The 26,161-nt window shown below is 40.9% G+C and overlaps 3 protein-coding genes across 11 annotated transcripts in view; 1 reads left to right on the plus strand and 2 right to left on the minus strand.

Moving 5' to 3' along the window:
* Window positions 1–6,347, minus strand: part of magi3a (membrane associated guanylate kinase, WW and PDZ domain containing 3a) — a 118,327-nt gene extending 111,980 nt beyond the window's left edge. For all 5 annotated transcript variants that reach the window (XM_030055241.1, XM_030055240.1, XM_030055244.1 and 2 more), the window contains exon 1: window positions 4,933–6,347. In XM_030055241.1, coding sequence (XP_029911101.1) covers window positions 4,933–5,239 — 307 coding nt within the window. In that variant the 5' untranslated portion in view covers window positions 5,240–6,347. The remainder of the gene's footprint in view (window positions 1–4,932) is intronic.
* A 1,136-nt stretch (window positions 6,348–7,483) lies between these two features.
* LOC115362668 (tyrosine-protein kinase STYK1) lies at window positions 7,484–10,545 on the plus strand. Its single transcript, XM_030056690.1, has 10 exons — window positions 7,484–7,532; window positions 7,774–7,923; window positions 8,136–8,306; window positions 8,352–8,355; window positions 8,583–8,757; window positions 8,858–8,941; window positions 9,148–9,365; window positions 9,490–9,530; window positions 9,789–9,885; window positions 10,066–10,545. The coding sequence occupies exons 1-10, from the start codon at window positions 7,484–7,486 to the stop codon at window positions 10,304–10,306; spliced, it is 1,230 nt and encodes a 409-aa protein (XP_029912550.1). The 3' UTR covers window positions 10,307–10,545.
* On the minus strand, window positions 10,538–20,717 carry tmem269 (transmembrane protein 269). Of its 5 annotated transcripts, none has more exons than XM_030056691.1 (7): window positions 20,567–20,717; window positions 19,330–19,386; window positions 16,210–16,357; window positions 15,706–15,803; window positions 13,944–14,087; window positions 13,615–13,815; window positions 10,538–12,562 (listed from the first exon to the last, which is right to left on the minus strand). In XM_030056691.1, exons 2-7 carry the CDS (start codon window positions 19,352–19,354, stop codon window positions 12,453–12,455), a joined length of 726 nt encoding a protein of 241 aa, XP_029912551.1. In that variant the 5' UTR covers window positions 19,355–19,386; window positions 20,567–20,717; the 3' UTR covers window positions 10,538–12,452. The 5 variants fall into 5 exon arrangements, with proteins under 5 accessions (XP_029912551.1, XP_029912553.1, XP_029912552.1 ...); XM_030056693.1 differs by having other exon boundaries at window positions 17,854–19,386; XM_030056692.1 differs by lacking the exon at window positions 20,567–20,717 and adding an exon at window positions 19,796–19,849.
* Window positions 20,718–26,161: the final 5,444 nt, after the last annotated feature.

The raw sequence follows: 26,161 nt of genomic DNA on the forward strand, positions 1-26,161 counted from the left end.
GCTTTGGTTTTCTGCAGTGGTTGGTTGCAAAGCTTCAGGATGTTACATGGGGAACACCCGCTTTCCTATGAAGTACCTCAGCTTCTTCAGAAGGAAAATGTTGGGACAGGCTTGGGCTATAAGAAGCAAAGCAGAAGCAGCGGTGAGACAGGTAGTCATTAGCGCGGAAGTTACATTTAGTCAGGGGAACAGCCGCAGCAGCAGAAAGAGCCTGACAGCTCCTCTCAGCTGGTTTAGAGCAGCTTAGTCATAGAAGCCCTGACTGCTCGGTGGGGGAACCACATTAGCACAGACAATGTGCTTACAGCTCTGCTGGGCTGGTGATGCCAAAAGTGTGAAGTGTTACCCTTAATATCACACCACCAGTGAACAGAAAAAAAGAAAATAAACTGGGCTTGCCTATTTAGTGCAGGTCTGGGTTAATTCTGCTCTAAATAAAAATGAGCAAAATACTAATGATTGTGGATTCATGACGGGAAAAAAAAGCCCACCCTAAAACATTTTAGCGGTGTAAGAGGGTGGATCCTTCCTTCAAGTTTGTCCCTGTAGGAGGTTTAGAACCCTTTGCAATTATCTCCCACTCAATTATTAAAATTTATTCTTAGCAGGAATTCTTATGGCACATTTCATCTTCAGGAACAGCTCTTTTGCAAAAAAGGATTCACCACATTGAAAAAAAAAAAAAGTCTCTTAGATCTGTTAGAGCACCAAATGAAAAACCCTTGCAGATCATTTATTTTGTTAGTGTGCCTACAAGGATACCACTCCCATGTGGAGAAACCTAAATTAAAGTACTTAAGTTATCCATAGCTCTCTCTCTATAATGAAAATGGTAAATACAACACTGAAGGCAACTCACTTGTATTGCCTCTGCCTCAGTATTAAGTCAGGTATGATTGTATGAAATTACACATTTTGCAGTCCATTTGTCACTGAATTGGGAAAGTGACAGTGTGCTGGGTTGCTGCGATACACTCTAAATAACTTCAGCACCCTCAGCAATCCTGAGGATCCCCAAGAGCCTTGAAAGCGCCACATTCATCTCTTATAAAAAAAAAATATATAAATTCTGAAAATAAAAAAGAAACAGTTCACCTTTGAACTGAGGAAAACAGATCTACTTTGTTATTAAGGAGCACCGAATTTAGAACTGCTCTGCACTAGATTTTAGCATCTTGGGATAGTTACTTTGCTTTTTTTATTATACCCAATTTCGCAGGATGACTGACACCGATAAACATTCATATAAATGATGGAGTATTATGTTCCATTTAGTAATGAATGGACCCAATACACTGATGCATTAATGTACCCAGCGGAGATACAATCAAGATGCCGCTGTGTCTCGTATTGTCCACGGTTACAGTACATTTGTCTGCCTGAGTTAGTCTTAATGATTTTTACTTTAGCTTTGCTGATCTCTTGCTAATTCCTTAGCCTGTACACTCACTAAACAAAACAAAACACTAAACAAGACCTTGGAGAAAGGGAATAAGATTGCACTTCATGGATTTCAACAATGAAAGAATTTTGCGTTGACGCAGATAAGGAGAATAAGAAAGCTTTCTTTTAAAACCCTATACCCTATACTGTCTATACTAAAAAGGTTATTCAGACAAGTAAAAATTGTGAACAGCACATATATGTGTCCGTGCCCCAGAGTGCTAAATCGACTCTCCACAAAGCCCAGTGAGGCAAAAGCAGGGCCAACCAAAGTCTGTTTACAGCATTAATCAATGAGCCGCCCACTCAAAAGTCTCTAAGCTGCAATAGGTATCTGCTGTCACTGTGTATTTTCACTCTATCCTCTCCCTCAAGGTTACTGCCTATTGCCCAGATCCTCTCTCACTGTGGGTGCAGCACACTGAGCACAAGGCCTGGTCTGGGGCACTCCACACAAACCTCTGTTTTCTGTTGTGGCCATACAGGAGAGCGGCCCAGTAATCTTAGCTGCAGAGAAGCCGCAAAATCATATTTAACTCGGCTGGAAGTCACACGTGTAATTCTCACAGCACAGCAATGCAGTTAAGAGGATGGGCGCCCTCCTTCCTGGGAATGTAGGCAGAACTGTTTGCACTTAATTTGTTTATTTAAAAAAAATTTATTACTGATAATGCAGTGTACTACCAAAGTGAAATAAAGAGCAAAGATGAAGTGTGCCAGGAAGGGAAGTGAAGTGAAGCGAAAAGGAGGGGGGGGAAGAGGAGGAAACAAGCCATGGGGAATGTGAGAATGAGAGTCAAGTGCAAAGCAATATTGTGAGGGAGAGAAAACACCAGAGACGAGGAGGAATGGTGGAAAGTGATGAGAAGGCATAATCGAGCGAGAGGAAAAGATAAAGGAGGAAAAAAAGAGGTGGGCAGCGGGGAGGGAGAGAAAGACAAGTTTCAGCGGGGAACAACACTGAAATAATGTAAATGCTTTCCTTGCACAGTGATATAACTTTTCTGCTGTGTTGTGCAAACAGGAGGCACACAAGCAACACTGTGCAGTGACAGGTCTATAATAACAGTAAGTTATGGCGAGTGCTTTAACGAGAAGACACCCAAACCTCAGCCCTTTGACATTTGCCACAGAAAGTCAAATATTACGCATTAACTCAACTTAGTCCTAGCACTATTCTTTCCCCGGCGCTGTTCCCTCAAGAGAAAGGACGTTTACATCCACACCAGTTGACTATAACATCTGATCCCCCCGCCCCATCAGCCACCTCAACTTGGCATGAAAGAACCATCAATGATGGATGACGCATGAATTAATCATGAGAAGAGGGACAGAGATATCAACAGACAGTGAGGCCCCAAGGGAAGCAGGATAGCCTATAGCTCACAGCTTCCATAGGGTCTAAGTTCAGGTTTAGCATCACTGATCACACAAGTGGAATAGCATCATATAGTCCCAGCACAAGGTAAAAAAAAAAAAAAAAAATACACATGGAATAAGCTTTGGTGACTGAAATAATTCCCTCTCTTATCTCTTTCTACAGGCCAACAGAGCAATGTTGTTGAGTGCGACTGAATATCTGAGGCAAATTATAATACCAAGAAGCTGGACCAGCACAGGGAAGGACAACTTTAGCTCAGCTATATTAAGCAGAAACTACCTATGACAGCTTTGAGCTGTGCAGAAAAAAAAAAAAATAAATAAAAAAAATCAATGCACCTGAGTATGGCAATATCATTTTTTCATACTGTATTGATTCTCTAGCCCCTTGTTTCAGTCTGTATGGTTTATGCAGTTCATTTTCATACAATGCTCAAAGACATCTACAATTTAGTGGACTGTGTTAAGTAAGGGCATTGTGCATGTTTTGTTTTAATTTACTGGAATGGGAAATTTAATTTTAGTCTTTTGACTCCGTATATGTCGTATATTTTATTACCTGGGTTGTATTTTAAATTTTATTTACCCATGTGCAGTCAATTTTGTAGAGCCTTGCAATGCATCAATGCCACATATAAGCTGAAATGTACTGTGTGAGGTCCTTGCCAGTAGCCAGCACCGTGGCGTATATATAATACAGTTTGTATGATGCTGCAATAATCCTGCAAGACTTCACACAACACAAACTGCTACTCCATGTATGTTCAAGTAGTAAACAGGAGAAGACGCGTTCCACAAGAACCTGCAGAGAAATGCCTCCTGAGAGCTGAGGTGTCAACCCCTGTTGCCACGCTAACGCAGCATCTATGGGATTTAAAGATATAGACCTAAGTGATTGAATTAGACTTGGACTCACCTCAAGGCTGCAGGCAGCCCTACACTGGCAGGTGGGTGGGGCGCCCATTAACAAATCCCTGCTTAGTGTTTGTAAAGCGCCAAAATCTGCACTGCCTCTATCAAATCTATCCATCCACTCAAACAGACACACCCCTTCTGTCCTGCAGGAGTTTGAATGTCAGATAATGGTGACACATTTTACACACTTTCCCTGCATTGTCATGAAGCCGGTCTACAAGCCATAAAGCAGCACATGTGCATTACTAGGAAGTCATAGAAAAGAGACAGAAACCCCATAAATAAGCTTTTAGCATGGCTTAAAGCCCTTACAAAGACATGGAAGTAGTGTGTGTGCCTGTGTGATTGTGTGTGTGTGTGTGTGTGTGTGTGTGTGTGTGTGTGTGTGTGTTTTGGAGGGTATTACACAAGCACAGAACAAGACAGACGACACCTGTGCATCGATGCAAAGAAGATTACAGAGTTCATAGGGCTGCAAGCTTAAAGAAACTTCAAGGCTTCTGCTGTAGTGCACAGATCTGCACATAATCACACACACGCGTTTTGCTGTTTGGGAGAACTGTATTGCAGCAAAAGCAGCGCCGTGGATAATGTTATGTTTCTACATGAGTGCATGGGAGACAGGCAGACTGATGGAGGCACCACACCGAGATACTCGCACACACACACGCATACACATACACAGCAGTCAGATAACACTTAAGCAGCCCCCATTAAACCGCCTGCTGAATATCACTAATCCTGGCCTGTAGCCTTGCTCATAAACATACATGAATATGCACACACAAACACACACACTAACCTGATCCTTGAACACACTTCCCCAGAGGCAAATAGGGGCTCAGCTGTGATTCTGCAGCCTTTTCCCAAGACCCACTCATTTATTTATCCTATGTTAGTCACACAGGTCTCAATGAGCTAAGCTCCTCATGGTGTTACTCTGCTGTAATAGCCGTTGTTGAGGCACTGGATCATGTATACTGGAGTATAGGTGCAAGTCACAACAGCTGAGAGTGTGTGTGTGTGTGTGTGTGTGTGTGTGTGTGTGTGTGTGTGAGGCTGTGTGCATGTGTGTGTGTATGTGTGTGTGCTGAGATAGGATTGGGGATGGTGGGGTAAAGTGCATGTATGGGGCAGAGTAAAATATGGGTGGGTGGGTGTGTTTGTGTGGTGGGGTGAAATGAAGTCACACACCTGGTTTCACAGTCTTCAGACGGATGGGTTCCCGAAAGTGGCGGATGACAGCGAGTGTGTCCCGGTTGGTGAGCCCGCTGACGGGAGTGCCGTTCACCTCCAGCAGCACGTCCCCGGTGCAGGGAAACCTCCCGACGTGACAAACCATCGCCTCCGAAACTACCTGGCCAAGGTAGGGGAACTCTCCCAGCTCAGCGCCGCCTCGCACCTCCACCACGGAGCCCAGCTCCCCAGCACCCCCCCACGACACGGTACACTCCTGTACTTTGGTAGACCAGTGCTTCTTCTTCTTCAGTGTCTTGGACATTGTTGCCGTCTCTTGTAAACCTGGAAAAGAAGTCCAAGAACGATGTTGCCCTTAAACGCAAGACCCGCTTATCCTAAGACGCAGTGACGCACGGAAAAATTCATTTCAGATTATGGAAGTTAATGTGAAGCGATGTGCCTCCTCGCGTGGTATTCCATCCTGTGGAAGGCAGCCCCTCTCAGAAGAAACTCGCTGTCTTGACGCGAAGCCCGTCAGGCATCACCTGTCTGCGACCGGGATGCGTCAATGTCGCATACAAGGAGAGAATGCTGGTTCAGATGCTGGGGCGTCTCAATCTGGCGCCCGTCCGCTATTCACATCGGCTACAGCCTAGAGTACTTCACACAATAAAAAAAAAAAAAAAAAAACCCTCATACAAAACTGACCAAATCTTGCGAGCCGCAGTGTGTGCGCACCATAAAGAATGTCACTTCGAAAGCGCGAATTATTCCAACTAAGACATGCCAGAAAAAAAACGGTAACACTGTCGGAGGGCTGGGAATCTTAGAGAAATACTGGAACAATCCAAATCACACACTTGATTCCCAAAAGGAAAAAAAAAATCAACTGTTGCGTAAATTCACGTCCAATGGCAGAGCTTCCTTCAAGCGCTCTGGAAAGACAACTTTACCGTGCGCACCTGTCCTCCCGTCCTGCCCTCCTCCGAGGTGACATCAGCAAGCCAGTCCTTGGAAACGGAAAAACATACCTGGCTCCCCCGAACCTGATAGCTTGTGGTTACGGCAAAACACTGAAGCCGTGCTCCTTGTTGCTCAGTGCGCCCTCCGCCCGCGTCGTGCCATGCACTCTCGCCCGCTTCTCCACAAGTACAGTCCGCATGAAGGTCTCCTAAAAAACTACGCAGCAACGTGTATGGACCATGATCCGATTAGGCAAAGCTTCATAACTTTTCTAATCATTTTTCGTGTTTATTTCCTGATTGCAGGGGTTTCTCTCCAATCAGATTACGGGGAGGGCCCTAAAGAGTTGCTTTGCAACCAATGGCGACTCATAATGGGCGGATCCCTGTGTGACTGAGAAATGCTCGCTTGAGTTTCACTGGTGTGTCAGCCAGGCGGAGTTCCCACACAGGACACTTTTTTTTGAATGCCCCAACGAAATCAATGGGTTAAGTTCTTTATTATATTTCATTTCCCAAAATCACAACATTGCATTGCAGCTGCCCTGTTGTTTATATCAAATAAAGTATACTTATCAACTACATTTGTTCATCACTTCCTAATTCACATTGTTGCAGCTTTCAAATGCCTTTCGTTATATAGGTTTAGGCTGTGGTTCATGAGATGTATTTGGGGGATTGTCACTCATTCTACACAAGGCTGGACTGCTGTTTATGGTTTGCTGGAGGGGCTATTCCTTTTGCAATTGCACCCTCTTGTGGTCGGAAGAGTCAGGCTGAAAACTGCTGCTGTGAGCCGCCCCAAGCAGCAGCCACACTGCAGGGTCAGTAAGACCTCAGTAATACTTGGTTAATAAGGCACACACTGAAGCACAATAAATAAATATAATTAAAGGTCAGTTACTGTCACCAATATCACTAAACCATCAGACCTATCAAAGCCAGAGGCTGATACTGGAAAAGGGATGCATGCTGTCAAAGTATTAACTGTGTGTTTTACTTTTCAAAATGATTAGTGACACTGACTGGAATTTAATGGAGTCATTATACACTGGTGCATCTAGCATATGCATGTGGGCTGCAGCTCCTTTTCGTGTGCACAGCTTTACTGTTGAATACAGCACTGGCTGTGGGCAAGACGCATGTTGCTGTTATATTTCCTGGTGCCTTGTTAATGATTAACATTCAGTCAACACTCCTAGTCATCTACATGGTCATCGCCCTTGCAGTCAGAAGGACAGACCTAAACTTATTCTCTGAGAGCTGTTGACAACATCCTTTGTTGTTTTCTTTTTGTTTTAAATTTCCATGCTCTCATTTTTGGATTCTCCTGTTAGAGATTTTGCATAAGGACAGAAAGATGTGATCATTGGAACATCACCTATCAGAAGCCAGGTAGGATACATTTTAAGTGATTTGTTGCAATTAGGCCCCATTTTATACTTCATTTTTTGCTTACGTCAACATGTTACATATTTTTTAGTTTATGTTTTGATCTCCACAGGGATAATCAAGCCTGTTGTTGACTTTGGAATGATTTCTTCGGTTGGTTTGATCTGCCATTTCTCTCATATGTGAGAAATGCCAGCGAGTAGCTGCCCCTTATGGATGTGCAGACAAAGTGTAGCAACAGTACCTCAGGCCCCATGTGCTGTGAGTTTTACATTCAGCATTTATTGTTTTGAAAAAAGGCTAATTCAAAATCAAACTTTACATCACTGTGGAACTCTACAAATAATGTAATTGGATATATTCCTTTTGTCCTCCTTTTGTAATGATATAACAACACATTCCACTTTCTTATTCTTTTTTTTCTTTGACACCAAGTAAAAAGTGTAGGCCTTCATATTGTTTTGGTACTATTTTGAACCCCTTTCTTTCTCTTGTTGTTTAGATGAGGAGGCATCAGGTTCACTTGCTGTGATTATCATCCCTTCTCTGCTGGCTCTCAGCACAGTCTTAGTGGTGGCTCTGATTTTCTGCAGTCTCTACAGATACAGACAAAAGAGACAAAGGAACTCCGCTCCGGCCCATTACCCAAATGGTATTAACTGCAGTAACCAAGGTGCCATGCATATTCACTGTATAAAATAACTGGTAAACACCATGAGAATTTGAGATATTTGGAGGTTTCCTGTTGACTCAAATTTAATTGCTTGTCCTCATTTCTTGTAATGCTCAAGTATCACTGGCTTACAATAAGCCTTTACAGACTGTTATTTTTAACAGGTCAGCAGTGTGCATCCCTGGCTGCAGCATCTATAAGCCCTGTGAGGGTCCAGGAGGCTTTGCGTCCCTGGGAAATCCCTGGAGAGTGTGTTCTTGTGGGGCTCAAGTACTGGCAGACCGGCCGCTATGGTCCCATTTGTAATGGCTTGCTGAAGAGAGACAGAACCTCCACTGCTGTGGTGGTGAAGTCACTCAGAGGTATGGATTTTGACAGAGCTTTTGCTCATCAGGTCATGTGGCCAGGGTGGTCAGGTTAAAACCCTTTGTGAGTAATTGCACTATTTTAAGTGAATTGATCATTTCTATTTTTGGAGGGGAAATTAAGCAAATAAATCAATAAAATATTAACCTCCTTTCCCATTTCCAGATCGTTTAGTTGTAATCAAAGTGATAGTGACTGTGAAGCAGCACACTTTATATTGTTTGCCTTGTGACCTCCTGTCCTTGTTGTAACATTACACATGTAGATGGCAGCAACAATCCTGAAGCCAAGGAGTTTGTGGATTGGGTCCTGTTCCATGCCACAGTGTGCAAACATGAGAATCTGGTGCGGATGTTGTCCTGTCGGACCAAACGGCTGCCCATGTACCTGGTCTTAGAGGCCTACAGCCCAGGGAACCTACTGCACTTCCTTTGGACTCTCAGGAATGTAGGCTCTGAAAATTTATACAACTTGACTCAATATATCATGCAGGCATTTTCCAATCCCTGAATTCAGTGCAATGAGGAGAAATTCTTCTTCCCCCCAGAGGGATTCAGACACTGGGGAGTCATCGCAGCACTTCTCTGAGAGGTCAGTGTTTCTGGTGGCAAAGCAGGTGGCAGCTGGCCTGGTGAGTCACTCTCTGGGAGAGCAGTTTCTATATTCTTGACAAGCGACTGGACTAAAATAAACTACATTTAAATGTCATACTGCACTACAGGTCATATTTCTTGTGCTATTATTTGAATTCTTTTGTTCGGAGTTCTTTTTTTTTTCTGTCTTTGGATGTTTCTGCTGCGAGTGATTTGTGTTTGCCTTAATTGGCTCCTACCTCAGGATTACCTGATGTCTGAGCACAGGCTGGTGCATGGAGATGTTGCTGCCAGAAACATCTTGATTGGTCCGGGCCTCTCTGCCAGGGTGTCTGGGCTGGGTGTGGCCTTTGCAGGACGTCAAATGGATTCAACAACTAGGCAGAGGGTGGCAGAGGTGCCTCTCAAATGGCAGGCTCCTGAGAGGATTATGAAACAGCTCACCATAGACAGAAGCGACGTGTAAGGACACAGTTACAGCTAACAAACTACATGGACGGCCAATATCAATCATATTAATATATTTCTAAAGTTATTCTTTATGTTGACACTGGATCAATTTAACATTTGATATTTTTTGTCCTAGGTGGTCATTTGGAATCCTGCTGTACGAAATGATCACATTAGGTGATGTACCAACTTCTGTAATCTGTACTTAGCATTATTACCCCACTCATAGAGATGTTAAATAAATTACTATTGAAGTCATAATTGTATTCATTATTAATGAGCCTTTTTTTTATTTATGGTTCTGCTGGTCTTAAATATTTTCTATGTTCACCATGTTATACCTCTATCAACAATTTGCTGCTTGAGTCACATTTTGTTTTAATAATTTATTCAAGAATGTTATCTCAGATTTTTTTTTTTTTTTTCTTATGCCAGGCTCTCCTCCATATCCTGAGCTGGAGCCTCAGTCTGTGCTTCAACAACTACAGAAATCATATCGAATGAAGAGACCAGACAACTGTGGAGGACCCCTGTGAGTACGGTTTTAAGCAATACACAAGAAAGTATGTTTTTTTAATCAGCTATTACCCATGAGAACTGTACATCTTTTCAGATAACACATACACATTGTTGCTGATGAAACATTTATCTTTATTTAGCACCAATTCTTCCTATTTACAACATGATTCCCATTTCTTTGAAATGACTTTAGGTATGACCTGATGAAGTACTGCTGGATGTGGAGTTTCAAAGAAAGGCCAACATTTTCTGCGATCATAAAGCTGTTAGAGTCCTACCAGCACTTAGCAGCTAACACAGCTCTTTCCATCCCTGAGGCGATAGACATCTTTGAGTACAAGAAAAAAGCAGGGCTGTCGACGCACGAGCAACATCAGCCAAGAGAAAACAATGTCAAAGAGAATGAAGTGTTTAAATACAGTGTTGATTTGTGAGAGTGTAGCCTTGCATGTATGGAAAACGTATGGGTACAGTGATGGGAAATATGGATGCAATAATGTCATGGAGAAGTGGTCTATGAACACTTTTTATGGTGACAAAGTAGATTAACATAAGACTATAGCCCTTCCAACCAGTGAAAAATTGATCATAACTTAATAATAGTACCCTCAAATACTGATGCTGTGTTAAAAAAAAAAAATGAACAAAACACTAAAAACTAGTAGTTTCATTATTATCAATTTTATTGTCAAAAATGCACAGAATTAAAAAATACAGATCTTCATTAAGGTATTTCTTTCTTTCATCGTTGGGTAATGTCTTTTTTGTACCTGCAATGCTCTTGGCATGCATACGTTACCATGACCTTACAGTTTGTACAGATTTAAAACCAGAGCACCCACACAGGGAAGCTGAATGCACTACTGAATGTCAATTACTTTTATTCAGTCTATAGATGCCCTTTAGACTGCTGATTTTCTTCTTTTCTACATTCATTATCATGAATTGTCTCAAAAAAAAAAAAAAAAACACCAATTCACATATAGTTTTGAACTGACCCCTGAATTTCCATACATGACCTTTTTTTTTTTAATTGCTATTTTATTTCTTTATAGATTAATTATTTCTGAAATTGTACTCTGCCTGCTCAGGTTTCCTCTGAGTGTCAGATTCATTTATGTAGAGCCTGCATTCTGATTGATAAATGACTACAACAATTTGAGTTATGGTAGGTATCAGTATTTTATAGGGGGTGAGAGCAGACATTCACCCGTTGCTCTGCGCTATTACCCTCATCCAGCTTCCGAACAAACCACCAAAAACACTCATCTTGTCACTCACAATATATGATTGTAGCAGAGAGGCACAGACAGCCATTTCCATGAAGATGCCAAAGTTGTCCTTACTAAAAAGGACTGATCTACAAAAAAGTGATGCCTGTCAGATGTAATACTGGCCATGTTAGAAAAAGAAACTGCAAAGCCTCTTAAAACAGAGGCAAACATATACAAGTACTCAATAAAAATCAAATATAAAGGATATACTGAAATCTAAAACATCATGTCTTAGACAGAATCATAACTTGGTAAGAGCTGAAAATCTGGAGGAAAAAAAAAATCTAGTTTATACACTACAAGCCAAGGTTGGGATCAGATGACTTTCTGTTCGCTGTGTTCAAAATGGACATTCAAATAGCAACTCAAATAATGACAGAACCATCATTCTAAATAACCTTTTTTATTGACTGTATATAAGAACCCTTTATAGAAAAAGTCCACGTTAAAACAAGATCAGCATCCTGCATCGATTAAATAGAAAGTAAACTGACCCAAACCCTGACAAAAATACTGACTGACGTCAGTAAACACAAGACTGCCCATGTAATATAGGGAACCCAGGATTAAAGGACAGCTCTATGGAAATTTAAAATGTGTAAAAGACTGAAGTTGGTGAGAAAACATTTTTCAGACTCTTGCAGATTATAGGCTCTACAAAGAAAGCACTTATGAAAATACTCTAACAATGTGAAACAAATGTTATGTTGTCCTATGATGTTACAAATCAAATATTTTCAAACCAAATTACAGACCAAAAATATATAAGAAATATAAATTACACAATTATTTCCTATGAAATAATTTCTTTTTATATTATGCTATGAAAACATTCTATAATGTTGTGCCCTCCTGTCATGTGATTGGAGAATGAAACTGATAACACTGTACTGGATAGAAAAGACTGCAGATTAAGTTAATACTGTGTTAGAGAGATTACAGAGAGAAAGATAAACCTTCTGTGAATGTCGGCGAAAGTTTTTGGAGCAAGCCACCCAACTCCCTGGCTTTAAAGAAAATGCCACAAAGCATCAGACTAGACTGTACATCAGGTCGGCATGAAAACATTCATCCATACCAACATTAAAATCGTCCCTCTCATCCCTCAGTATTCAATCCAGTTTGTCTTAGAGTTGTCACATCAAAATAAAGGGTAAATACAGCGAGTGGTCTCCAGTGGTGGGTGAGGGTGTTCAGCTTGGATCCTCCATGGCAGTGGGGGGCAGCAGCAGTCTGGAAGCCTCAGTTCACCCGGACGGGCCAGTAGTGCGCCTGCTGGGAGCTTGGGATGGGGCCACAAACTCCCCTACACTTTGCAGCTCCAAAGGGATGTTGGGAACAGGATGTAGGAACCGGACCACAGCAGGTAATACACACACGCAGGAGAGAAGGAAGAGCAGAGGACCATGACGACTCCTGGAAAGTGAAAGAGACACTGAGGAATGAGAGACTCGAGAGTCGGTCAGATTCAGGAGCGGCCCCCTGCTGGTCCTGCTGTGCCATGTATTCTGTTTTCTGTACAACTGAACTGACATGGCATTTAGGCATTTCCCCAAATTTTTTTCTTCCCCAAATGCTATCTATCCAGTTGGAGAAATAAAAAAAAAAACCTTAAAAAAACTTACAATTTTGATATTTATAAAATACAGATTATTGCAATTTCTAAAATGTTACCATTTTGTAAGAAATAGTCACATTATAGGATCCAAACTTTACTAATATTATATTTTACTGGACTTAATATAAGAACTTGGTCTCATCACATAGATTTATTTTTTAGTATAACAAATTAAATGACTGGCAGTATTTACCATTCAACCCTAACAAACTAAATATTGTTCCTAAATGTTCCTAAATAGGCTATCATTCATCACTCTTTACTTCAAGAAATAAACTTTTTTTTTAATATGATTTTTTGTTCACCCCATGAAATGTATTAGAGGAATTCTAGGTCATTTCCAGCAAGATTTAATTAAATATTGTAAAATACTAAAGAAACGATAATAAAGTTTTTCCCGACATGCTAGAACACATCATACAACTAGTCCCTCCTCCAAGGCTCAGCTGTAGAGTCTCTGACAGCCATCAGGCCCAGGGCAGAGGATCAGAGACCGTGTTGGCTTTGTTTGGAACTGATTCTTGTTGTGACTCAGGCGGTGCTGTCAGATTTTTCGGAGAAAAAAAAAATGCCCTGTGTTGGAAGTTGAGGTAGCTAGTCATCTAGCCAATTACGTAAACAAGGGGATGGGGTAAACATGTATGGAAGCCTGGCAGTTCTAGCTACTTTGTGAATGCAAATGCAGAGCAAAATCCAGAGCGTCTACAGAGAAGAATAGAGAAAGTGAACTGTTTATTTAACAGGGACATTTAACTTCCCCCGTCATCCCATTTCCAAGTGCAATTTCTTGGACCCGTAAGTCCAAGAGAGGATAAGTTGATTTGCACTGGATTTCCACAATTAGCTTTACCTCCAGCATAAACTGCTTTCTTCCAGGCCTGGGACTCCAGCACTCTGTCATGGGGGTAGAAGCTGTGGCTGATCATGAAGAGGATCATGGGCACCGCAGTGGCCCGCAGCACCACCACGTTGCCCCCGGAGAGCAGAGAGGCGCTGGCCAGGATGGCCGAGGAGTAGATACATGGCAGACCGCAGTACATGAACGGGATCCCTGTGAACCAAATACAGCATGTAGAACTACTGTCATTCCTTTCAATCAAGTTATATCACTGACATTAGACATGGCATGAAATAACATCACATACTCATTATAGTCCACACAATATTCTACTCTCTTACCACTTGCAAAAAAGCAGAGCCGGGCAAACACAGACATGACGTAGCACATGCACAAGATGTTGTCCAGCAGCTCTGGCGTCCTCAGGAGCAACGATGTCGCAATTCCAAAGGTGGTGAAATCAGCAAAATCATCTAGTTTGGCACCTGAACATAAGAAACAATATGCTAATATCTCAAGTTCGTGGCCCCGAGAGGTTAATAGGGTGGAAACAATGCTACGAAGGTTAGGAGTTCACCGCCCATGGGCAGTATCCCTATGCAGAATGATTGTGCTCAGAGTAAGCTGCTTTGGATGACAGTGACTGCCAACTGTTGTATTATTGTGCTATTTCTAATCCAGCAGAGTTTATCGTTCTAGCAAAGTCAGCCTAGATAACATTTATCAATTGTCATGCATGGTGACAGCCAATTTTTGGGACAAGTGACCCCGGTGCATTCGTGTGTATCAGTGCCTGTCTGTGTGCCTACATGTGTGCATGTGCCAACCCAACGAAATTATAGGGAGCTGCAGAACCACCACAGATCTACAGTTTTAGACAGAGCTGAAAATGGCCCTAAAGCAGGCAACTTATCCCCAACAGGACCAGATTGTTGACCCAACCTTAACCTGAGAAAACCCATGCCTAGAGTTGGGCAATATGGACAAAATCAACGGCTACAACTGTCTATTAATTTCAGAAAACTGCATCCACCTTCTGGAATGCCACCTATAAAAACAGGAAAAGATAACATGTCTTGTGACGATATTGCAGTGCATTATCTAAAATTCCAGATGATATCCAGCTTATATCACAATATTGCAGAGCCCAACTCATGCCTCCTCTTAACCATCTCTAACCAGGCTAAATGTGTCGACCTGAAGCTGTGGATGTTGTGGTCTACCTGCCTGCAGCTCAATAACACTGAGCCGAACAGGCCATTATTCTATAAACATTTCCAAATGCCTTGGTCTCTTTATCCCTCAGGAGCACGGAGCATGTTTTCAGCGGATGAGGATGAGGTGATTCTGGCCTCGGCTCAAATGAATGAGATGGAATTCCACAGCTCAGGGTCAACAATTTTAGCAATTTCAGATATGCAGAGAACCATAAGCAACGGGATAAAATAGACAATTGAAGCATGATCCCATGGAATTAGGCTGCTTAATCAGAAAGTGATTGTTCAATTGACAAAAAAGATGGGGGCACAACAACGCCCACCTGCAAAGTCATGCAGAAAAACCCCGTCGGGACACAAAGCCCCCTGACATGTGCAGCCAACAATGCATTGTGATGCACCTGGGAGCTATTTTGGGCTGCTGAGAATATGTTGACAACTTGCACAACACAGGGGTAGCCATGTTAAAGCTATTTGTGTGCTAATATGATGTTGTGATCTTTTGAAAATGCACCAACAGTGGTATATTGTAGATGCTACATGTTTGCTAAGGATACCAGTTCAATAAAGATGGGACGCCTAAGAGGATGACACTCAAAACTCAAACCTGCATCTATTATCACAAATCCTACAGTCAGAAACATTATAGTTTAGCACGCTGATTTGGTAAAGCTCCATATTTTGGGTTTAGAGAATGTTTATGACATTTTCTCAAGTCTATCTGATATATCCAGTCGTAGCTTTGGCTCTAAAGTTGTGGCCCCTGTTTATGAGTTTGTGTGGCCAAATTAGAATGTCCAGACAAAGGACCATGCAGCGAACCCTGCCAACATCCCAGTTCAAGTTTATCTTTGGAAAGAGCCACTGAGCACAACACTCCACTCACCCAGTGCAGAGCAGGCATCGAGTCGCCTGGCAACTGCTCCATCTGCCAAATCCAGCAGGTAGCCAATCAGAACCAGCCAGCACGCTGCATGCTGGTGCCTGGACAAAACAGAATTAACTGTTAAGTTCAGCTATTTGATGACAACAAGCACTGCAAAATATTTAAAGTATCTGCAGCATCCGGACCTACGTAAAGAGGCTGAAACTAGTGTTTATATTTCAGCACAGTTTCATGGAAACTGAAATAACTCTATACTGCAGATAAAACTCGTTTATTGTGAAGCATTCTGGATAAAAGCATCCCCCAAATGGCATATATAACTCCGCTGTTTGGGACAGATTTTTCAGTCATCTTTAACTTAGGTTTTGAAAAGGAAGCAAAATCCTTAAATTCACTCAATCCAGTTCACCCCACACTGAAAGATGGATGCACACATGGATTTTTTTAGATGAGCCTGACCTATGTTTCAGACAGTAAAATCCAATAGTGGGTGTGCTCACTCACCCGTTAAGACTGCTGAGAATGGAGGCCATGCCCATGACCATGTTGGCCACTGAGAGGGCATTAGCTGCATTTTTACGCGCAAACTCCTTCATCTGGAGTCCTGTGGCCTGCTCGCTGAGAAAGAGCTTGTTGGTCCGCTGGAAGAAACCTGAGACCACAAAACAACAGTTAGTAGCCGTCTGTGTTTAGGTTGATAGCCTCTGCTGTGGTGCAAGAAAATTTAAATCCTTATTATGATCTGATGATCACACTCAAGCTGTCCATTTGGGATGGGGAGAATAATAATCTGCAGATCACTGTGTTTGAAAGAGAATATCTTACTAAATATACCCCAGTTTGTATCAAACCCCAGTAATTTTAATGCTTTATGAATATCAGTCACGACTGAATGTATGATATTTTGTATTATACCAATCAATATTGCAGGATACTGTAACACATCTTGTTTGCTTTGTGGTTTACTGTATTTAAAGCAAAATGTTATAACTAAATGGATTCCTCCATTTTATGTAAAAGAAGCATCACTTACCAAAACTTATGTTTATTGGCTGGAGACCAACCTTATGATACATTAATCCATATTCAGACCGAGACGCGAAAATGAATATGTTACACTGATTTAGTCGACTGGGGGTGTCCTGCGTGCAGCATGCAACACTGGTGAGTGCCACCTCGACTACTTATTACTTAATCAGCTGGATCTAAACAGTGGACACTTGCTACATACAGCAACTGTCAGAAGACTGGCACAGTTACATGCAATCGACTTTAATAGCCAGATAATATTTGAACAGTAATGGTTAGATACCAAGGGAGCTCAGTATTTAATCAAGATGCAAGTGTTAGCTCTGAAATATGATCTGATCACTAAACTGAACACACAAACACTGCTATAGTGGGGAAAGCTAGCATTTATGGGACTACCACATGCACAGTTTGACAACAGGCTATTGTGACTGAGTTAGACCTACAGAGCTGACGCACAGCTCACTCTGATGAAACATAGTGACCTGAAACAAGGACATGGCAGCAGCACTCACATAAAGCTACGGGTTCGGATCTTTTAATAACCCTGCAGCCCAACTATGATGGAGACTGTGACATAAAGCAAAAGCTACAGCCTCTCCCAGTTTCCTTGTGTTAAATCCCACAACAATGTTTATAGTCTGGCACTAACTGGGAAACGGGGTTACATTCTCAATAATACTACTGTTTAAGAGGACAAATGTCTGGTTAAAATGCAGTCAACAGGTATTGTAATGGTAACCTCAATATGTTCTGCTGTACTGATGACAGAAAATTGCACAGTATGAAGCGTAGAAAAGGATACGTAAGTCATCATCGTCAGCAAGATGGAATGACTGCTGACATTGCCTCACTGCAGCCAGAGCTGCTTCTGCCCCCACAAAGCTGTGATGGTTTTTAATGAAGACAAACAAAGCAATCTTTGTTTCTCTCTACTTTCTCTCCTCTGAGTTTAGACTTCCTCAGAATTTTTCCTAAAGTTACATGTCCAAAACAATATGCGCAAGTAAGAACCAACAAAAAATGTTGATGATTATAATTTTTTTTTCAATAGCAACCCCTCAAAAACTCAGCCAATCTATCTTCTATTTGTGAAAAGGGTTAAAGTCGTGTTCCTACTATTATGTTTTTCACCCTGAACTTCCTGTGATTCCAAAGCCAGGCGAGTTCAAGAGACTCTTCATCTGAAAGAAAACAGCGTATGAGACACAGCAGAAAGCCAACAATAACTTACACTTTTACTTGAAAGCATGCGTTTTATTTCTTAGTTGGACCTTTTGCACAGTTTACAGCCTGGCATTTGAGTTAAAACATGACACATCAACACACTGCAGATGACATTCTGCATCGCATCTCAAATTCATGATTGCCGATTTTGTTAACGGTTATTCAGAATAATCAGTTATCAGCAGTCATTATTATCACAGTTGGTATCATCACCAGGCACTAGTGAGGCTCTGTGTGCCTTGTGAACCTCGGGGGTTGCTAATGTTATGGTAAACAAAGTGCCACTCTAACCGGCTAAAACACTGTGCCGGTCAGCAATAAAAAGAGGACTGAAGACAGAGCCAGACGCATTGACATTTTCAAGCAGGTCTCTATTTCTGGATTGCAGCCTAATGAGTGCAAGGCATGATGGGAAGGCCCTTGTTATGTAACTATACTGCTATGTTACCTGGAAACGGACTCAGAGACTACAGGAAAAACAAGGCAAAATTTCACAACTGGAACAATTTGACGTGCAACTACCGGACACTATACATGTATTTACATTTAATTTTTTTTTTTAGTTAATTGTGTGTTTATGTTAATGAGACTTACTGAAAATGACAAAACAATGGCAATTAAATACAGATTATAAAGTTTGACGTCAACGATATTATTTCTACACATTTAAATATGTATTAGTATCGGCTGTGAAAATTGTGAAAATGTATGTGGCAGACACACAGTACCAACTAATCTGTGTGAATATCATAAAATAAAACAAAAACTAAAAACAAAACATACGGTCAAACTACTTTAACAGTATAGGAATTCAGTTGCACATAGCTTCAGTTCACAGTTATGACTGCGGAATGAACTAATAAACTTTTTCAGTCATATTACTTGTCCCGTGACAGCATTAAGTGGTGGTTTTGAGCTGTTTCTAACACAGGGTGTTATTAAAAAAATAATACTGATAATAAAATGTTTTTGCCTTGATTGCAAAGAGCTGACCAAACCCAAGCTGTGTAATAAAAGATGACTGTTTCCTTCTGTAGGGATCATAATGACTAAATTTAAGTAGCATTAATGAAACCAGCCCTAAATGACCGATTTCAATGTCACCTGCACATCAGTTTGATAACTACATGTCTGCATGCCCTTCCCTGCTGCACAGGTGTATCATAACATCTGCTTCATTTAACAAAACTACACCTACACCCTGTTTTAGTCCGTCGAGACATCCATTAAACCTCCTCAGCACATTAGGAGACTGTTTTCATGCCCAGATTGACACAGGCGGACCTAGTCTGTAATCTCTGGCACCCATGTCCATGAAGGTATACAGTAATCCAGATTATGAGATGAGATCAAGAAACAAGTACCTACCAGAGGAGGGAGTCAGTAGGATCATGACTGTCACTGAGTCAGCTCACAGCACAGCAGCTGAAATACATATTTTTACAAAGCACTTACTTACAAGCATGCGTACATTATATATATATATATAGATATAGATATAGATAGATAGATAGATATACATATTCATAGCTCTAATTCTATCACAACAAAAACAAAGCTGTTCTCCTTCTGCTGGACAGTCCGATTGTAAGATTAGACAGAGCCAAAGGCACAGTGGCCTCAAAATACTTTATGGCAAACTGCATTCATCACCATCACCACTTAAACAACCACCATCAACATAAATAATTCATGTTACTTAACAATCTGGGGTGTTTAACCCTGTTAAGCGATGTGATTGAACTTTTATTCCCGTGTGGGTGAAACCATTTGCCGACCTTGGGGCCACAAATAAAGAAGCGGAGCCTTTCCTCGCCTCAGCTGAGTTACTTACTGCTGGCAGACGAGTGTGATACTGGGGCTGGGGAGGAAACAAACCGCGCTCAAGACAAACGGGACGCACCAGGCAGCATGGGGTCGGCGCCGGCCGAGGAGAGACGCGCTGAGGGGATTCACAAAACTCCCAAATTGTAAAGACTGATGACAGAATCACCCCCCCAAAAAGCATCAGGTTGGACACCACCAATGAGTCCGACAGTAGACAATCTTTTTTTCAGAGAATACAAAGCTGTTTTCCTCTTTTTTGCTGTGTTATTTGAGCTTGGAATGCCTTTTTTTTTTTTTTTTTTTTTTTTTTTAAATCAATGAATAAATAAATAAATAAAATAGGACCCTGTCCACAGCCCCAGCACCATACAACTTGACAACCACGGCGTAGCGACGGCGACACCTCGACGCCAAACCAAAGCACAGCATCTACTGCGCAGCACACACTTCACTCAGCACCACTCCTGCACTTTAACTGCGCTGCACAACGGCGGGCATCTGGCCACGGTTAACACCATGGCATGCACACGGATAGCACCCATGGGAGCCAAATTAATGGATGACTTTTGCGTCAGTGTGATACAAATTAATCATTAAGTGCGTCACAGCGAATAATTAGACAGGATTCTCTGCAAAGCACGCAAATGCAGCACTAAAACTATACAGGCGGAATTAAATAATAAGAATAATAAATTTTAAAATGTGATAAAACATTTTAACAAGCGCTGTGCAAATGTGGGGCAGCATGCCACACATGTGAAAGTGCATCTCGTCTTACCTGAAAGTCCCACCAGAGATGACAGAGTGAGGTTTACCGGGCACAGACAGTGATGGAGACGAGTCAACATGCACGGAGACGCGGTTAAAGCGGCTGCGTTGCCTTTAGGGTCCTGCTGAACATCAGCCGTGCACCTGCCACAATCACCTAAGCCGCTTTTTCCAGCGCGTCCCTTTTAAAGGCCAAGGATAAATCCGCTGGAATATTCCACCGGAAATGACGCCGCCATACCTTCTAGTTTTTTCCACTTTAGCGACGGTAGCTACACAATAACAGGAGTAATCTAAAATATTTTGGTTAAAGAGTCGGCTGCGACATTGTTTGTTTGTGTGTGTGTGTGTGTGTGTGTGTGTGTGTGTGTGTGTGTGTGTGTGTGTGTGTGTGTGTGTGTGTGTGTGTGTGGGAATATTCACATGGTGTGGAAATGTAAAAATGTGACTAATTTGCATGGAAACCTCAATTAGAGCCACAGTAAGTGTGGAATTCCCATATATGACATTTATGTTCATATATGTGCAAATTGTATGCGAAAGTGGAACAGTTTCATACATTGACATATATGTCTAGCCCATAAAAATATGCAGGTTTATGTATGTATAATAAATTTTTTTTCCCACATATATTCCACATCTTTTCATATATATTACACATATCATAAACAAGGTATGACTCCTGTCAGAGGGTGCAAGAAACCAGAAAACATCCACATTTAACAGCTTGTAAGATTTGCTGAACATTGGTTCAAACCAATGTTCAGTGTATTATTATTGCTGTTGTTGTTGTTTGTTTGTTGTTTTTCATTATTATTAATATTATTGTTTCATTTTCTTAAATAACATGCATGGTTTAATAATCTCTATACACTGTTTCACAAGAATGAATGCACATAAACATTTGCACTAACACTTTCCAAGTATATTTTACTGCTGTAATATCAAGTACAACTCACTTGCCACAATCAAGTAAAGGGTACTTAATATTAAACTTAACATTCATAAAGATACAAAGCAAATGTTGTTTCTCACATTTTAGCTAGAGAGCTATATTTGTTTAAACTAATTAAGCAAAGTCAATTTATTTTTCCATAGACAGGAACATCGCTTACATGAAAATGGTAAGTAAATTGTACACTATATTACCAAAAGTATTCGCTCACCCATTCAAATGATCAGAATCAGGTGTCCTAATCACTTGGCCTGGCCACAGGTGTATAAAATCAAGCACTCAGGCATGCAGACTGTGAAACAAGACATTTGTGAAAGAATGGGCCGCTCTCAGGAGCTCAGTGAAATCCAGGTGTGGATATGTTCCAGCGTGGAACTGTCATAGGATGCCACCTGTGCAACAAATCCAGTCGTGAAATTTCCTCGCTCCTAAATATTCCACAGTCAACTGTCAGCTCTATTATAACAAAATGGAAGCGTTTGGGAACAACAGCAGCTCAGCCACGAAGTGGTAGGCCACGTAAAGTGACGGAGAGGGGTCAGCGGATGCTGAAGCGCATAGTGCAAAGAGGTCGCCGACTTTCTGCACAGTCAATTGCTACAGAGCTACAAACTTCATGTGACCTTCAGATTAGCCCAAGTACAGTACGCAGAGAGCTTCATGGAATGGGTTTCCATGGCCGAGCAGCTGCAGCCAAGCCACACATCACCAAGTGCAATGCAAAGCGTCGGATGCAATGGTGTAAAGGACGCCGCCACTGGCCTCTAGAGCAGTGGAGACGCGTTCTCTGGAGTGATGAATCACGCTTTTCCATCTGGCAATCTGATGGACGAGTCTGGGTTTGGAGGTTGCCAGGAGAACGGTACATTTCAGACTGCATTGTGCCGACTGTGAAATTTGGTGGAGGAGGAATTATGGTGTGGGGTTGTTTTTCAGGAGCTGGGCTTGGCCCCTTAGTTCCAGTGAAAGGAACTTTGAATGCTTCAGGATACCAAAACATTTTGGACAATTCCATGCTCCCAACCTTGTGGGAACAGTTTGGAATGGGCCCCTTCCTCTTCCAACATGACTGTGCACCAGTGCACAAAGCAAGGTCCATAAAGACATGGATGACAGAGTCTGGTGTGGATGAACTTGACTGGCCTGCACAGAGTCCTGACCTGAACCCGATAGAACACCTTTGGGATGAATTAGAGCGGAGACTGAGAGCCAGGCCTTCTCGACCAACATCAGTGTGTGACCTCACCAATGCGCTTTTGGAAGAATGGTCAAAAATTCCTATAAACACTCTCCTCAACCTTGTGGACAGTCTTCCCAGAAGAGTTGAAGCTGTAATAGCTGCAAAAGGTGGACCGACATCATATTGAACTCTGTGGGTTAGGAATGGGATGGCACTTCAGTTCATAGTATGAGTAAAGGCAGGTGAGCGAATACTTTTGGTAATATAGTGTATATATCTGTAATATTTACTCTTATGAAATAACTAGATTTTTTTTCAGTTTGGCATTTCCAGTTACTAAGTTTTATCAAACTGTGTTACTCAATATAATTATGTAAATGTTGCAAAGTTTCGCTTAGTAAATGTTACCAAATAAAGGTCAGTTTCCCTATGCATTAAATATATTTTCATCACTAATCACACATCTGATATACAGTACAATTCACAGTTTGTTTTGTTAACACTGAACACAATCAAAGGGTGTTCACACCAGTTTCACGTCTGGAAACTGGTGTATCAGGTGCTTTGCAAAAAGTTTATACCAGGACAGATTGAGATCTCAGCAGACAAAAAATATTACTGTGGTATGACTGGCATTAAACAAGATATGACTCTGCTGATATGATCTACTGAAAAGGTTTTATGACTCGATGTGACTTTCTCAAATGTTTTTTTTTTTCTTCCACGATTCAGTTTCCTGTAAAAGGACTGAAGAGAGCAGACAATATTCACATTTAACAAGCTGGAATTTGTACTTTCATAAAAGATTGCCCAGTCCAATTAATCATTAAGATAGCTGGTGATTAATTCAATAATTTATTCATAATTGAGTGCTGCAGCTCTAGATTCATCAGTAGATATTGCAGAGTACAGTATATTCCCTGTTAGTCAGGGTTTCACTTTGTGACTATTTGTAACTGCTGCACAGTGAAGATTTCTTCAACTTTAAGTCAGCTCTGTAGATTTTAATTCATAGCTATTAATTCACTGTTAAGTACTTACTCATTAATTGGCATGTCAATTGACTACTGATGAAGCATCCTTTATAGCTAACATGTTAACATGTTAGTTAAAAAATGTTTCATCACTAATTAAATGGAAGTGGCTTGAGCCCCACATCTGAGGCTACTGCAGAAAGCAGGAATGGCAATAAATCCAAATACGTTAACTGGACATTTTACAGGAATCTGGAAATTACCTGTCAAGTAAGATCAGAGTAAATCTACATCAGTTGCTATAGCAACCTATGTTCTGATGCTGACGATTTTACAGGTTGACTTGAGTTAATCCCAAGCAGGTGGTTCAAACTAATGTTCAGCGTATTGTTGTTGTTGTTTGTTTGTTGTTTTTCATTATAATTAATATTATTGTTTTGTTTTCTTAAATAACACACATGGTTTAATAATCTCTATACACTGTTTAACAAGAATGAATGCACATAAAAATTTGCACTAACACTTTCCAAGTACATTTTACTGCTGTAATATCAAGTACAACTCACTTGCCACAATCAAGTAAAGGGTACTTAATATTAAACTTAACATTCATAAAGATACAAAGCAAATGTTGTTTCTCATAACTTGAGAGTTATATTTGTTTTTTTTAATGCCAGTCATACAGTGGTATGACTGGCATTAAAAAAGATATGACTCCACTGATATGATCTACTGAAAAGGTTTTATGACTCGATGTGACTTTCTCAAATGTTTTTTTTTTTTTTTTTCTTCTCCATGATTCAGTTTCCTGTCAGAGGACTGAAGAGAGCAGACAATATTCACATTTAACAAGCTGGAATTTGTACTTTCATAAAAGATTAGTCAGTCCAATTAATCATTAAGATAGCTGGTGATTAATTCAATAATTTATTCATAATTGAGTGCTGCAGCTCTAGATTCATCAGTAGATATTGCAGAGTACAGTATATTCCCTGTTAGTTAGTGTTTTACTTTGTGACTATTTGTGACTGCTGCACAGTGAAGATTTCTTCAATTCCAAATCAGCTCTGTAGAATTTAATTCAAAAACATCAAGATCAGAGTAAATCTACATCAGTTGCTATGACAACCTATGTTCTGATGCTAACTATTTTGCAGGTTGACTTGAGTTAATCCCAAGCATGCAGCTGCATAGGAAGCAGGCGGTTCAAACCAGTGTTCAGTGTATTATTATTGTTGTTGTTGTTGTTTGCTTGTTGTTTTTTTGTTATTATTCATATTATTATTTCATTTTCTTTAGCAAATAACACACGGTTTAATAATCTATATACACTGTTTCACAAGAATGAATATACTGGAAAAAAAAACGAACTTGTAAGATTTACTTGATAAAATCATCATAACACTTTCCAAGTACATATTACTGCTGTAATATCAAGTACAACTCACTTGCCACAATCAAGTAAAGTGTACTTAATATTAAACTTAACATTCATAAAGATACAAAGCAAATGTTGTTTCTCACATTTTAGCTTGAGAGCTATATTTACTTAAATTAATTAAGTAAAGTCAGTTTATTTTTCCATAGACAGGAACACTGCTTACATGAAAATTACAGTACGATTCAAAGTTTGTTTTGTTAACACATCAACAGTTTCACATCTGGAAACTGGTGTATCAGGTTCTTTTGCAAAAGGTTTATACCAGAACAGATTGAGATTTCAGCAGCCAAAAAATATTACAGTGGTGTGACTGGCATTAAACAAGATATGACTCCGCTGATATGATCTAGTGAAAAAGTTTTGTGACCCAGTGTGACTTTCTTCAATTTCCTGTCAGAGGACTGAAGAAACCGGAAAATATTCACATTTAACGAGCTGAAATTTTTACTTTCTTAAAAAATTACTCAGTCCAATTAATCATTAAAATAGGTGCTGATTAATTCAATATTTTATTCATAACTAATTGAGTGTTGCAGCTCTAAATTTGTCAGTAGAGACAATCTGAATCATCTGGTGTAGCTTCTCTTATCTCTTTGAGCTTATCTGATGAAATCAGTTTGTTCACCACCATCACCACCGCTTTGGTATACACCTTGGCATCTTGATCTGTGTCTAATTCTGCCTACTGGCTCAAGGGACTTCTTGGGTGTGTCAGCCAAGATTAGTTGTTTCCCTGGAACTTGCACTGCTGTCACATGAACCTTATGAGACAAATTACCAGTCTTACCAGTCCAATCCTTGTATGTAGCGTACAAACTGTTCACAGGACCACACTGCTGCCAAGCACTCCCTCTCTGTCTGGCAGTATTGTTTCTTTGACTCAGTTAAGGTGCATGAGCAGAAAGCAGCTGGTCTCAATTCACCATCATGTTCCTGCAGTATTGTGGCTCCCAAGCTGTAGCTGCTTGCGTCTGCAACAGTTCGGCAGTTGGAGTCATAGTGGGCAAGTGCTGGTGCTGATGAGAGCATAGCTTTGGCTTTTCACAGTGCTTGCT

The sequence above is a fragment of the Myripristis murdjan genome, chromosome 7, assembly GCF_902150065.1.
Source record: "Myripristis murdjan chromosome 7, fMyrMur1.1, whole genome shotgun sequence".
In the NCBI taxonomy this organism is placed as follows: Eukaryota; Metazoa; Chordata; class Actinopteri; order Holocentriformes; family Holocentridae; genus Myripristis; species Myripristis murdjan.

Excerpts from the sequence above, each read along its gene's own strand:
- tmem269 (XM_030056691.1), bottom strand. The coding sequence starts at position 19,354 with ATGATCCTACTGACTCCCTCCTCTG. Across the intron at positions 16,358-19,329 it reads CCTACTGACTCCCTCCTCTG|GTTTCTTCCAGCGGACCAAC; the intron begins GTAGGTACTTGT and ends TTGTGGTCTCAG. Across the intron at positions 13,816-13,943 it reads GCTCTGCTTTTTTGCAAGTG|GGATCCCGTTCATGTACTGC; the intron begins GTAAGAGAGTAG and ends TTTGGTTCACAG.
- LOC115362668 (XM_030056690.1), top strand. The coding sequence starts at position 7,484 with ATGGATGTGCAGACAAAGTGTAGCAACAGTACCTCAGGCCCCATGTGC. Across the intron at positions 8,758-8,857 it reads TCCTTTGGACTCTCAGGAAT|AGGGATTCAGACACTGGGGA; the intron begins GTAGGCTCTGAA and ends TCTTCCCCCCAG. Across the intron at positions 9,366-9,489 it reads ACCATAGACAGAAGCGACGT|GTGGTCATTTGGAATCCTGC; the intron begins GTAAGGACACAG and ends TTTTTGTCCTAG.